This window comes from Arachis stenosperma, chromosome 8, assembly GCF_014773155.1.
Source record: "Arachis stenosperma cultivar V10309 chromosome 8, arast.V10309.gnm1.PFL2, whole genome shotgun sequence".
NCBI classification, from domain to species: Eukaryota; Viridiplantae; Streptophyta; class Magnoliopsida; order Fabales; family Fabaceae; genus Arachis; species Arachis stenosperma.
In genome coordinates this window covers 40,116,616-40,128,278 of record NC_080384.1, presented here as the reverse complement: position 1 = coordinate 40,128,278, position 11,663 = coordinate 40,116,616, and the positions used below count along the sequence as shown (strand labels likewise).

At 33.0% G+C, this 11,663-nt stretch overlaps 1 protein-coding gene across 1 annotated transcript; it reads right to left on the bottom strand.

The window, feature by feature from the left end:
* Positions 1–3,391: 3,391 nt before the first annotated feature.
* Positions 3,392–10,335, bottom strand: LOC130944462 (AUGMIN subunit 4-like). The gene is made up of 13 exons (XM_057872796.1): positions 9,964–10,335; positions 9,785–9,832; positions 9,221–9,346; positions 7,360–7,701; positions 7,138–7,237; positions 6,972–7,020; positions 6,249–6,342; positions 5,730–5,801; positions 5,586–5,644; positions 4,365–4,433; positions 4,229–4,280; positions 3,918–3,995; positions 3,392–3,702 (listed from the first exon to the last, which is right to left on the bottom strand). The coding sequence occupies exons 1-13, from the start codon at positions 10,090–10,092 to the stop codon at positions 3,625–3,627; spliced, it is 1,296 nt and encodes a 431-aa protein (XP_057728779.1). The 5' UTR covers positions 10,093–10,335; the 3' UTR covers positions 3,392–3,624.
* Positions 10,336–11,663: the final 1,328 nt, after the last annotated feature.

Here is an 11,663-nt window from a genome sequence, read left to right as displayed (position 1 = left end):
GTTGAATAAAAAATACAAAAATTACTGATCCTAAACTTTTCCTTTATGTAATATAAAATTTCTTTTGAAAGAGAGAGTAACAACTAACAATTGGTGGAAGCATATAATTACATCACTTAATAAATGAACTAAACTAATGTCACTAGCCACAGTAGCAAGTAGCTATAGAAGCTAGCTAGCTATATATAACAAAATAAGGTTCAAGAAGATTATTTAAAATCAGATTAGATATAAAAAAAATTTAAAAATTAACAAAATTTATCATTTTTAATCAATATTTTTAATTATTCATTAAACTTTTTAATTTAATAATTTAATAATATATTTTTAGCTTATATTTTAATTGTTATTGGCGAACTACTAACAAAAAATAATAAATTTTGTTGGTACTGTAATATTGTTTTTAAATATAATCATGTATCAAAAATATTTGAAGACCTACCACTATACCTTGATCATGCTACATAGATTATAGAGAAAGTTGAACAAAAAGAAAAAGGAGGGTTTTGAATAAACAATAAAAGGACATTATTGCCCTCACTTCAGTTAATACTTACATATATGCTTAGGGGTGTCCGCGGATTGGATCGGATCGGATATGGCAAAAAATTTGATCCGATCCGCATTAAAATCATCGGATCGGATCGGATCCAATATCCGCAGCTTTTAAAGTTGGATCCGATTCGATCCGATCCGCACATTTGCGAATCGGATCGGATCGAATATCGGATATATCCACAAAACACAAAAATATTTTTAAAGGCTTATTTTTATTAAAAAAATATCAATAAAATTCATTTTTTCTATTCTTTTAAATATGTTTACTCTTAAAATAATATTAAACATACTTTTCTTAAATAATAAATTAAAATAATATAACATATATGATAATTATTAATGGAAATAAAACATAAAAAGAATATTTATTTATTTATTTATTTAATTTTGCGGATATGCGGATATGCGGATACCAACACAAAATCCGCAATCCGATCCGATTAGTGTGCGGATCCGATCCGATCCGATCCGAAAGCCTTGCGGATCGGATCTATATCCGCAATTTTCAGATCGGATTCGGATAAACACCGCGGATATGCGGATCGGATTCGATCCATAGACACCCCTATATATGCTAGTGATTTATGATGACATTAACTTATGGCGGTGCTTGCTTTTGTGTGCTGTTAAATGCACTCTTGTCCTCTTCCTAAAAATTGGTAAGTGATCTACATTTACAAACAAATTGTCATTAAAAGAAAGGTCCAATTAGTGAAAGCAAGATACATTTTTCTCTCATTAATTCTTTATGAGGTTAAGCAAAAGAAAGGGGTTAATACAACCCTGATTGTCTTTCTTAAGCTCTAGTTTTGATGACTCACCAGTCACCCCTTTTGTTCGGTTTAAGTTAGGGATGGTAAAATTTTTCGAGACGCGGGATCTTTGCGGGGATTGTCTCAAATAGGGATTCGATTATGGAAAATTTTTTTCGTGAAGATGGAGACGGGGGACGAAATTTCCTCGAGGCAGGCGCGAGGACTCGAGCGGGGATCCCCGCCCGATCTCCGTTAATCCCTGAAGTTCATAAATTTACTGAATTATTCTTAATAGTTTGTTTCTCATATATGTTTTTTAGTCATTTTACACACACACACACATATATATATATAAACCCAAAATTCCTAATCCTCATTTGCATAACTCTTCTTCAATTCAGAAATTCCTAACGCTGTCTATACTCCATCCAACCTCTCTGCAGCCACCCTCTCGCCGCTCTCATTTCTCACCGCATCGTCACACCTCACCGTGCCATGATCCTCATTGCGTCGTGCTCTCTATTTGCGGCGTTCCTTTTGGTAACTTTATCGTCATGTCCATTCTTCTCTCTGTTGCAGCGTCTCCCACTTTGTCCACTTATCTATCCTCTAGCTCGCCGTTGCGTTCTCCTACTGCGTCATTTCGAAAGTGACCATCTTATCGTTTAGATTTTTTGTATAAAATCTTGTTATTTTTATATAGAATGGATACTTACATCTCTATTCATATGGAAATTAATAATTAGTTAGAATTATCAGATAAATGGGGAATAGGGTCCCCGCGGGAAATGAGACCCTGCGGAGAATGGAATCCTGCAGGAAATGAGAATGAAAAGCAATATTCACCTACAATGGAAAATGAGGACGAGGACGAGGAGTAAATCTGAGGCGGAAATGGGAAACAGGGAGGCATCCCCCACCCCCGCCCTGCCCCATTAACATCCCTAGTTTAAGTGTATCTTTCGTATATGATAGTGATATGCAATTACAAAGTACAATGCATGCAATTTTAGGGGCATTAATTGCATGATATAGAGGATATATATGCAAGATAGTGAAGCTTCATTTCTCTCCTAACAAAATATAAAGTTAGTCAACCAAATCATCACATCATTTATTAACCAATATAATAAAAAGGTACGTGTATTTTTATTATTTTTATCAATGACAACGGATAAGTAATAAAACTGAAAAATATAAATATTTAAAATAAGATATATTAGTAACTAACAAATTTTATTTATTTTTTAAAAATCTGTTATTGTTTTACCGATTTTTAGCAAATTGAAGTTGTTCAATATCTAAATTCTAGGAGTGAAACCTATTTCTCTTTGTGAGTATCAGTTTTTGAAAGTGCATCAAAGATTCTTTCAATCGATTAAAATAACAAAAGAAAATCTGAAAAGGAAAGCAAATAAATTTAAAAATAAAATGAATGGAATTGAAATGAATAACATTGAATTTAAATAAAGTAGTAAATTGCCTTCAATAAAATCAAAAATCTTTTGAAATCAGATAAAATAAAAAAACTTTTGAAATCAAATACAAAATGCTGAATCTTAAAAGAAAACTGAAAAAATAAACTTGCTAAAAAGATAAATTTGCAGGAAAGATAAATATGACAAGAATTTTAAAAGAAATTTAAAATACATGAAAGGAACCTTACAAAAAAAAAAAAAAAACTCTTAGCAGACTCAGAAACTCGCTAAAAATATGAATGTGTGAGTGTTTTCTAGTATGAGATTCCAACCCTTATTTTTTCAAATTTTCAACTATTTAAATACAATATTGTGTATATGTTCATTCTCCTAACAATCATTTTTTTATCTTTCTGAAGTTTTAGTTGCCATCGCCATTATGACATACATGAAGTATATAACATAACTAGCTGGTAAACAACTAAAAGCAGCAAAATGTTTAACGGGCTTCAATTTCGTTGTAAAAGATTAATCTTTCAAGGTTTTAGCATGTCTAAAGACTTCGGGAAACTGCTAGTAAAAGTACCAGTAACGAACATTTACAAAAATGTTTTGCAATCTATTTAATTTGAGGAAATGGATTAATATAATCTCAATATTAAAGTACAAAAGTTATGTTTCCCCTTTCTACAAAAATTGAGAATCATTCCTGGGAAATGTTTAAAGCACAACTTGAAAATTGCACAAAATCTTGAGAAGATGCAAGACATCATTCTAAATCATCGGTGACAAGTAACAATCATTGCAGAGTGATAACCAAACAATATATACACTTTTTACCATTTACAGAAATCAAACCAACCACTGTTAAGAGGCCAAATGAATAAAAACTCCTAGCTGGTGGTGTTATCTGGTAAACGTTTCAGATCCATTTCAACTTGGTGGATTGTCCATTGCATATTCTCCAATTTCTGCACACCACCAATCAGACAATTTAAACAAGATCATCGCTAAGGAGTATTGATATGAATTTTAGCTCCTGCTTTCTCAGAGTTTCAATTTTGTTCAGCAGATGTATATTTCTCCTACAATTTCTTATTGCTGTCCCAAATTTTGTGAGGTTGATATATCTTAATCTAAAAAATGTAAATATAAAATATCATAAATTTTCAGCAAAATAAATCACCTTTACGATGTCATGATACTGCCTTGCAATGTTGTCAAAGTGAGGATCAACACCTTGGTATTCACGCAAGCGAGTTACCTGGTACAATTGCCAGAATACCAACCAACACAAATATGATGAACAACCACAACAATGGAGGAAAAGACAATCCATAAGAGTCATGAACATAATAATACTATATGACTACCATTTAGCTGCAATCACATTCCGAAACCATTTAAAAGGTATAATTAAAATGAGACCACAAGCTAGGTGTTTAATTTCCAATTTTTTCAACCATGGAACTGGAGACATAGGGAGTAGGAACATACTGCTTTATTATATGCAATCGATGCTTCTTCAGTTGCCTCAACAAGATATTTCCTGAGATAAAAAAATGGATAAAAGATAGTTGATTAATATTATATCAAGAACTGCTTATGAACTTACAGAGGTCATCAGTTGTACCTTATCTTATGAAGCGCGGGTATAGAGTCCTTTGTATAAGTTTCAAGCAGGAGAATATGTTCCAGAACCCTGATATGCAATGGCAAATATATCTTTTATTAAACAAACAACTTTCTACCAATAATAAAAATAATAAAGTCTAATTTACTCTGGAAAACCTCTCCAGTTTCACTTAATTTTCACTAAGACCGGTATCAATTAAACATTTCTAATCAAGCTCGTATACTGTACAAATGTTTTTCATCAAGTACTTTTAGATTAAAAATATTCGTATACCTGCACTCTGCGAAATTTTTTACAGTATTGGGTCTTGATGACAATACTTTTTAAACTAGAGGGACCTGGTTAAGAAATGTTTGTAATATAAAAACATGATATAAATATTTATCTATAGGTATTCAAAGTAATTGAACCAAAAAATAATATGGAATACAAGGCAAACCACCTATTCTGTCAATTGCAATTTATGTCATTTTTAACTTTTGATGTTTCGAAATATCTGTTCATGTACAATATTTAGGTAACATTAATTTTTGAGAAATGTTAGGTGACCGTTATTTATTTATTTATTTATTTATTTTGTCTTATATTTGAACCACTAAAAGTGTTAGCTCCCTAGCATTCCCATTATTTTTTTTTTCATCCATTCATAACCCTTGTTCAACAACATGCGCAACAGATTCTGTTGCAGTTGAACAGCACGGAAGAAGGTTCAAGGCACATTGAGGCACAATGGTGACCAGCACAAAATGCAACCACCTGGTTTGGCTGTGTAGATGACAGCGACCACAGGGTCATCATCCAGGAAAAACACAACGAAAAGAGCCATTCATGGTGGACACTAGTGGAAACACAATGAATAGTGGCAGAACAGCAAGGTGTGGTGATGGGAGCACAGGGTGGACAAGAGGCTACCAGAATAGTCACAGCAGGGGAAGCACCAAAAAGAATGTTGGAGAAGTCATCAAAGAAATAATGTGGTGAATAGCCAATCATGGATCTTAAAAAGAGACCGAATAAGGAAATTTTATAGATGAAGACTAGGAAAAGCTGAATTTCAAATGACCCCTACCAAGAAAATAGAGTTGCAACTTGTCTTTTTACCAAATGACTCACTTCTGTGATTTTCTATTATCATCTTATCATTTCAAACCAAACCCTCAAAGCAAATTGATATTGGATAATCATGACATCATAAAGGGCGTATTTCAAAAAACAAACCTCAATTTTGCACTCATGGTCTCACATCTTTTACAGAGCCACGTCTTCTGCAGCTCATCCTACAAATACATTGTCACATTGGGAAAAATCAAGATACAGCCTTAACTATCAAATCATGGATTTTATCATATTATAGTCACTCACATGTTTATGCTGATGATCCAACTTCAAATCCTTAACAAGTTTGATAAGCACTCCAAGTATCTGCTCTAGGACCTGACAGAGAATAACGTTGTTAGAACTGGTATCCAATTAGTACAGTAGAGAAATGAAAGAAAATCCACTGTATAGTGTACAACTCTAAGAAAACTTGAGAATTTCTCCTCCCCCAAAACACACCTATTCACCAGACATAATCCCTCTCCACCTAATGAACTTCATTCAATTCAACCCCAACTACTAACTAACTTTCCCGCTCAAACTGAGTGATAAATCAATGGGCTCATGTGAAACCCACATCCTCCCCTTTTTTCCTACTTGGCCCTAACAATTTTTTTCAATATGTAATCATCATGAGCATTCTGCCAAAAAGCAAATCTTAAACACTCATTCACTCTCCCTCCCTCCCTCTATAATGCATGTGTCCACACAGATTCAGTAGAGCTATGGAAAATGCATCTGTCTGCAAGAAAGATGGTGGTTGTAATAAATGCATGTTTGTACATTATAATATTCAGCAAATTTCCTATCTGCAGAATATAGATCATCTCGCAGTGCAGCTTCTTCTCTTTCAATCTCCTCAATCAACAGCTTGACCCTGGAAAAAGAAGTGATATGAAGAGCGTGAAGTCATAATCATGGATATGTACAGTATGGAACTTACATATACTGAATCATGCAATCAACATATTAATGTTATGTTACTCACTTTATAGAAATTTCATTCAAAGCTTGAATGTTTCTGGTTAGCATAAGACATAAGTAATGGCAAATATAAGCTGTGATCACCTAGAAACCTAAATGAAACAGATTATTTTTAAAGGGAATAAAAATCCTCTATATTTGTAGTGCTAGAGAAACCAAGACTTGCATAACATTGATACCTGTTATTCAGACCAACAGAAGTAAAACAAATATTGAGTATTGATAATTTCATTAACACAATACAATCATTACATAAAACGTGATTGATATCTAACTTCGTACAACTTCTTTAACAAGTATCCAGACATGACTTTGCGGGCCATTGTATAATGTCAAGGTCGACTGTCTAAAAAAACTAGCATGTCCTAACTCTGATGAAATATGATTCAAACAAGGGTTTAGATATACTTGTAGGTCCAATATATAACAAAATTGCTTTATTCCATAAAAATGTTCTTTGGGTAAAAATCAATACAGCTTGCCAACTACTAAAAGAATTAAGGTAATTTCATGAGATCAGACCTTTCTGGAAGCCGAGAACTTGAACTTTGAATTCCTGATGATGAAGAATCTGAGTGAAGAGAAAAGGAAATCAGCTGGCAAAAAAATCACATGCCAAACCATAAAAAAGATTATCAATTAACCTCAAATCCCTATATAAGATCAGTAATATGCTGGTCAAACTTACCATTGTCATCCAAAACAAAGGCATTGGACAATTTATCACATTTCAGTTTCAAGTGGGCCTCTATCTCACGTGAGAGTGACATGTGATATTCTGTCATATCCTAGAAAGCGTGTTTCATGTGTCAATAAGGAAAACATAACCAAGTGAATCACATCAAAATATAACCTATCATAGAAAGTCCTTGCTTAGAAGCTGATTTTCATATTTTGCTAAATAGCATACCACAGATAATGGTGTTTGTTGATGTTGAGTTTGCCGCAAATAAGCAGGTGTAATACCAAGAAAACGATTAGGTACACCACCAACTGCAGCTTCCACTGAATCCATTGCAGCAACGGAAGAATTAATCCCAGTAACTGAACTGTTTGGAGTAGCATAATTAATCGAAGTTGTGCTTGAGTTGTTCGTGGTGCTGGTGTTGGTACTGTCAAGGGAGCTTCGAGACATTACACTCAATTTTTCAATATCCTCAGTATGGACTTCTCCATCTTTGGAGATAAGAGGTAGCCTCAACCTTTGGGCTGCTTCAGCCACAACCAATTGATGCTCCAAAGTCTCATAAACCTGATACAGATGGATATGTAACTTTTTTGTTAAGTCAATGAAACATATTCATAACATGACAGAAAAATATACAAATGTTTCTATAAGAGCTAAAAAAAGTCAAGGTTCAATTTGGTCTCTGAAAATGGGCACTCTTTATTTTAGTACTTTAAATAAATCAATTATTGAATCTCTAACATTCCGCAAGTCATTTCAATCCCTGTTTGGTCAACCATCACAATTTTGTTTGAGTAACAAGTTAACATATCATGTAATGTTGACCAATGGTGTGGCATACAACACATCATCAATCAACACTACATGGAAAGCTATGTGACATGCTGACATGTCCTTTGATGTGACACCTCAGCAAACTATGACTGTTGACTAATCATATACTGGCCAAGGACTAAAATGATCTATGAAATATAACTTCAGTCCCAAATAGTTAATTTTGAAATTTCAAAGACTAAAACGAAGCACACTTGTAATGTTAAGGTTCAAAGATATATTCTTAGGACTATTAAAGCCAACTAACAAAGAAGCACATCTTTACCATTGCCAAGCAAATATTAATCCACAAGAAACACATTATTTAAGCTAATTCCTCTGCTAACAATAATGAATAGTATCAATAAGCAGAAGATAGACCCACATCTCATTTACAAAAATTCAAAATATTAGACTCAGGCTTTATTTGCTAAACAAACTGAATCAAGTAAAAGACTACCAAATGAAGCTCACGAAGAGGTGGCATATCTATTATATCTATTATATATAATGGGGATATGGGAGAGACTTCGTGCATAACTTTCTTTCCTAAAATACCCTTCATTTTATATAATCTATAGCAAAGAATTTTTTTGGTTACACAAGACCTATTGATTAGAGTGTAAGCCACTCACCATCTTAACTATTTCCACATTTGTTACTTTTACACACATTTAATATATAAGTGGGTAGTGTCTATTAATACACTAGTTTATTGTAACTCTACATTCCAATTTCCAACAAAGAACATTGGTAACTAACGCCTGAAGACACTTTCCACCTCTAATAAATTCAAGATTGATTTTCAATCTTACATAAATGTGGCATTGCAAATGGGATAAGGGATAAATAGCTACCAGTTGTTCCAAAATCCCCCATCTTCTGTTTAATTATATTGAGAGCTTAGACTTTATAGCACCTGTTTCCTCATTTACTTGTGAAAGAACCTCTTAGATTAGAGCTAGGTAATTTCATGAAGAACTCAATAGTATCTTTTGTTATCAATTTCGTAATACCTAAATTAAAATCACAGTATCTTAATTATACTGATGTTCAAATATCAACCCCTGTAGCCTATCATTTAAGTTATGATAAGGAAGGAGACAATTCATGTAACAAACGATTCCCATAAGGAACAATTTGGTAGAGTGCAACCGTTCTCTCCATATACATAACATAATGTAAATATTACAGGACCAAAATTGACAGAGTTACAATTCTAACAGTTGTTTCGAAATTAAACTAGCTTTCCAGTATAATAACTCAAAACCTGAGGGGAGTTCCTTAACCCAAGCTGAGGATAAAGACCGCCAGTATCTCGAAGTCCACCAAGGCTAGACATTGAAATGGCTTGCTGATACTCTTCCACCATAGCAATGGCCTCAGAATATATTGCCTGAAAGTGTAACCAACACACGGTATCAGAACCACATATCAGTAAACCTCAATGCATCCTCTCATGCTAACTTTTCTCATGATTATGACCATCTCTTGTGGAAAAAGAGACAAGACAACCCTTCCAAGAGTTTGTGGATCACACCATCCAAACATTTAGACCCTGGTTTTAGAAAAAATCTCAATAGCCAGAATTGTTTGCGAAAAATCAAGCACAGGAGCAACATAGCACAATTAATAACCTTTAAAATGAATCAGATTGAATAGGTCATGCCACTATGTCATTCAACCACCACCAGAATTTCAAAAAACAGAAAAGAAAAATGAATATATTATAACGGCTTCATACTATTGCTATTTTTTTTTAATCACTTTATAGATACAAATATCATAGAAAATAGAACTAAAACCCTAATTCATTCTATAGAAAACACTTTACCATGGCTTCCAAGTAACGCAGTCTTTCCCTACACATTTCCTCTCTGGCCTGCAAATCCATTCAGCGAGTCAATACCAAAGTCAAACATTCGTCGAAATGGGTCAAAAAATGTTGAGTTTTTAGAGAGAGAGAGAGAGAGAGAGAGAGAGAGAGAGAGAGAGAGAGAGAGAGAGAGATACGAGTTGGAGATCGTTGTAAAGAGGCTTGGAGATGAGAGATCCATCAGGAGCCAAGCAATGGCGCTCCAGCTGATCAACGACCTGTGTCACATCAGCAGGGAGGTTCTGGCCGTGGAGCCCCTTCACCATTGATGAGTTCAAAACGGTGACGTTTTGGTGGAATGGTTGGAACTTGGAAGGCGACTACTCTTGTTCAGATTCAGTCAGTTACTATCACTGTTGTTGAAGAGCTTCTGAATTTGGAGTTCAAACGTGAGATTCAACGGCAATTCAACTTGATCAATTTTTTAAATTTAAAAACTAAAGTATCAATCTTTCAAGTCACGAAAATTCCCTCCTTAGTTGTTGTTTTGTTGCAAAGAAAAAATGAGAAGAAAGAAAATGAAAAAAAAGGAAAAAACAAAGATAATAAGTTTAAAGCATGCTAAATAACATTATATCAATATCCTATAAAATATGAATTAATTATGCATAGTATAGCGTTCAATCCAAAATTGATCATCAATTAGGTACTATATATAAAAATATATATTTGATATTTTATAATTTTTTTAGGATATTACTATAAATAAATTTAATTATTCATCTAATATAAACTAAAATATTCTATATTATGGTGATTACTATAAATTTTTTTTAGATATTGTTATGATAAAGATGTGAACGACTAGTATGTTTTGAGTAGACTAACCTTCTTAATATTGAAGGAATCAATTCTCAAGAGAAATTACATTTAATAAGGTTTGACAAAGTAATCTTATGTATGTATATAAATAGAGGTTTTTCCTCTTATGAAACACACAACAATAAAAATAAAAAGCAATTCTCTCTCTTTATATTAAACTTTTCTCTTTCTTCTTTTATACACTATTAATATATAATAGTAGTAAATATATAAGTTTCTTCTATTATTATATTAAGATAAATAATATTGGTAAATAATAAAATTAGAGTCTTCTATTTATACTTATTTACTTTATATTTATTATATCTTCATTAGTTATTTATTTTACACAGCACGAGACTCTATCAAATTTTTAGGAAGATTCAGAAAATGACAAGGATATGTAATGAAGATATATGTCTTGTGAATAGTGCAAGTTCGCACGCCATTCTCAAAAGTGATATATATTTTACCCATCTTGTGCCAAAAGAAGAATATGTTAATACTATTATTGGCTTAGGCAATGTGATTGAAGGCTTCGGAAGAGCTATAATTTTGTTTCCCGGAGGAACAAAATTCATAATAAATAATGCACTATTGTCTACCAAGTCTCTTAGAAACTTATTAAATTTTAAAGATATTCGCCGAAATAGATATCATATTGAGACTATGAATGAGAAAAGTCATGAGTACTTATGTATCACAACTCATGATTCAAATAAAAATGTTATATTAGAAAGTTGCCCTCACTTTCATCTGGGTTATATTACACCAAGATTAGTGCAATTGAATCACATGCCACTGTAAACCAAAAGTTTACTAGCTCAAATGAATTCATAACTTAGCATGACCGATTGGGTCATCCGGGAACAACCATGATGTGGAGAAGAATTATTGAAAACTCCCATGTACATTCACTAAAGAACTAGAAGCTTCTTAAATCTAGTGAATTTTGTTGTGCTGCATGTTCTCAGAGAAAGTTAATTTTAAGGCCATTACCAGTAAAAATTGGATTTGAGTCTCCTGAATTTCTAAA

What these genes read in the sequence shown, in the direction of transcription:
- LOC130944462 (XM_057872796.1), bottom strand. Translation starts at nt 10,092, where the DNA reads ATGGTGAAGGGGCTCCACGGCCAGAACCTCCCTGCTGATGTGACACAG. An exon ending in TGGATCATCAGCATAAACAT is followed by an intron (nt 5,645 to 5,729) that starts GTGAGTGACTAT and finishes ATGTATTTGTAG; the next exon opens with GATGAGCTGCAGAAGACGTG. An exon ending in CCCGCGCTTCATAAGATAAG is followed by an intron (nt 4,281 to 4,364) that starts GTACAACTGATG and finishes TTTTTATCTCAG; the next exon opens with GAAATATCTTGTTGAGGCAA.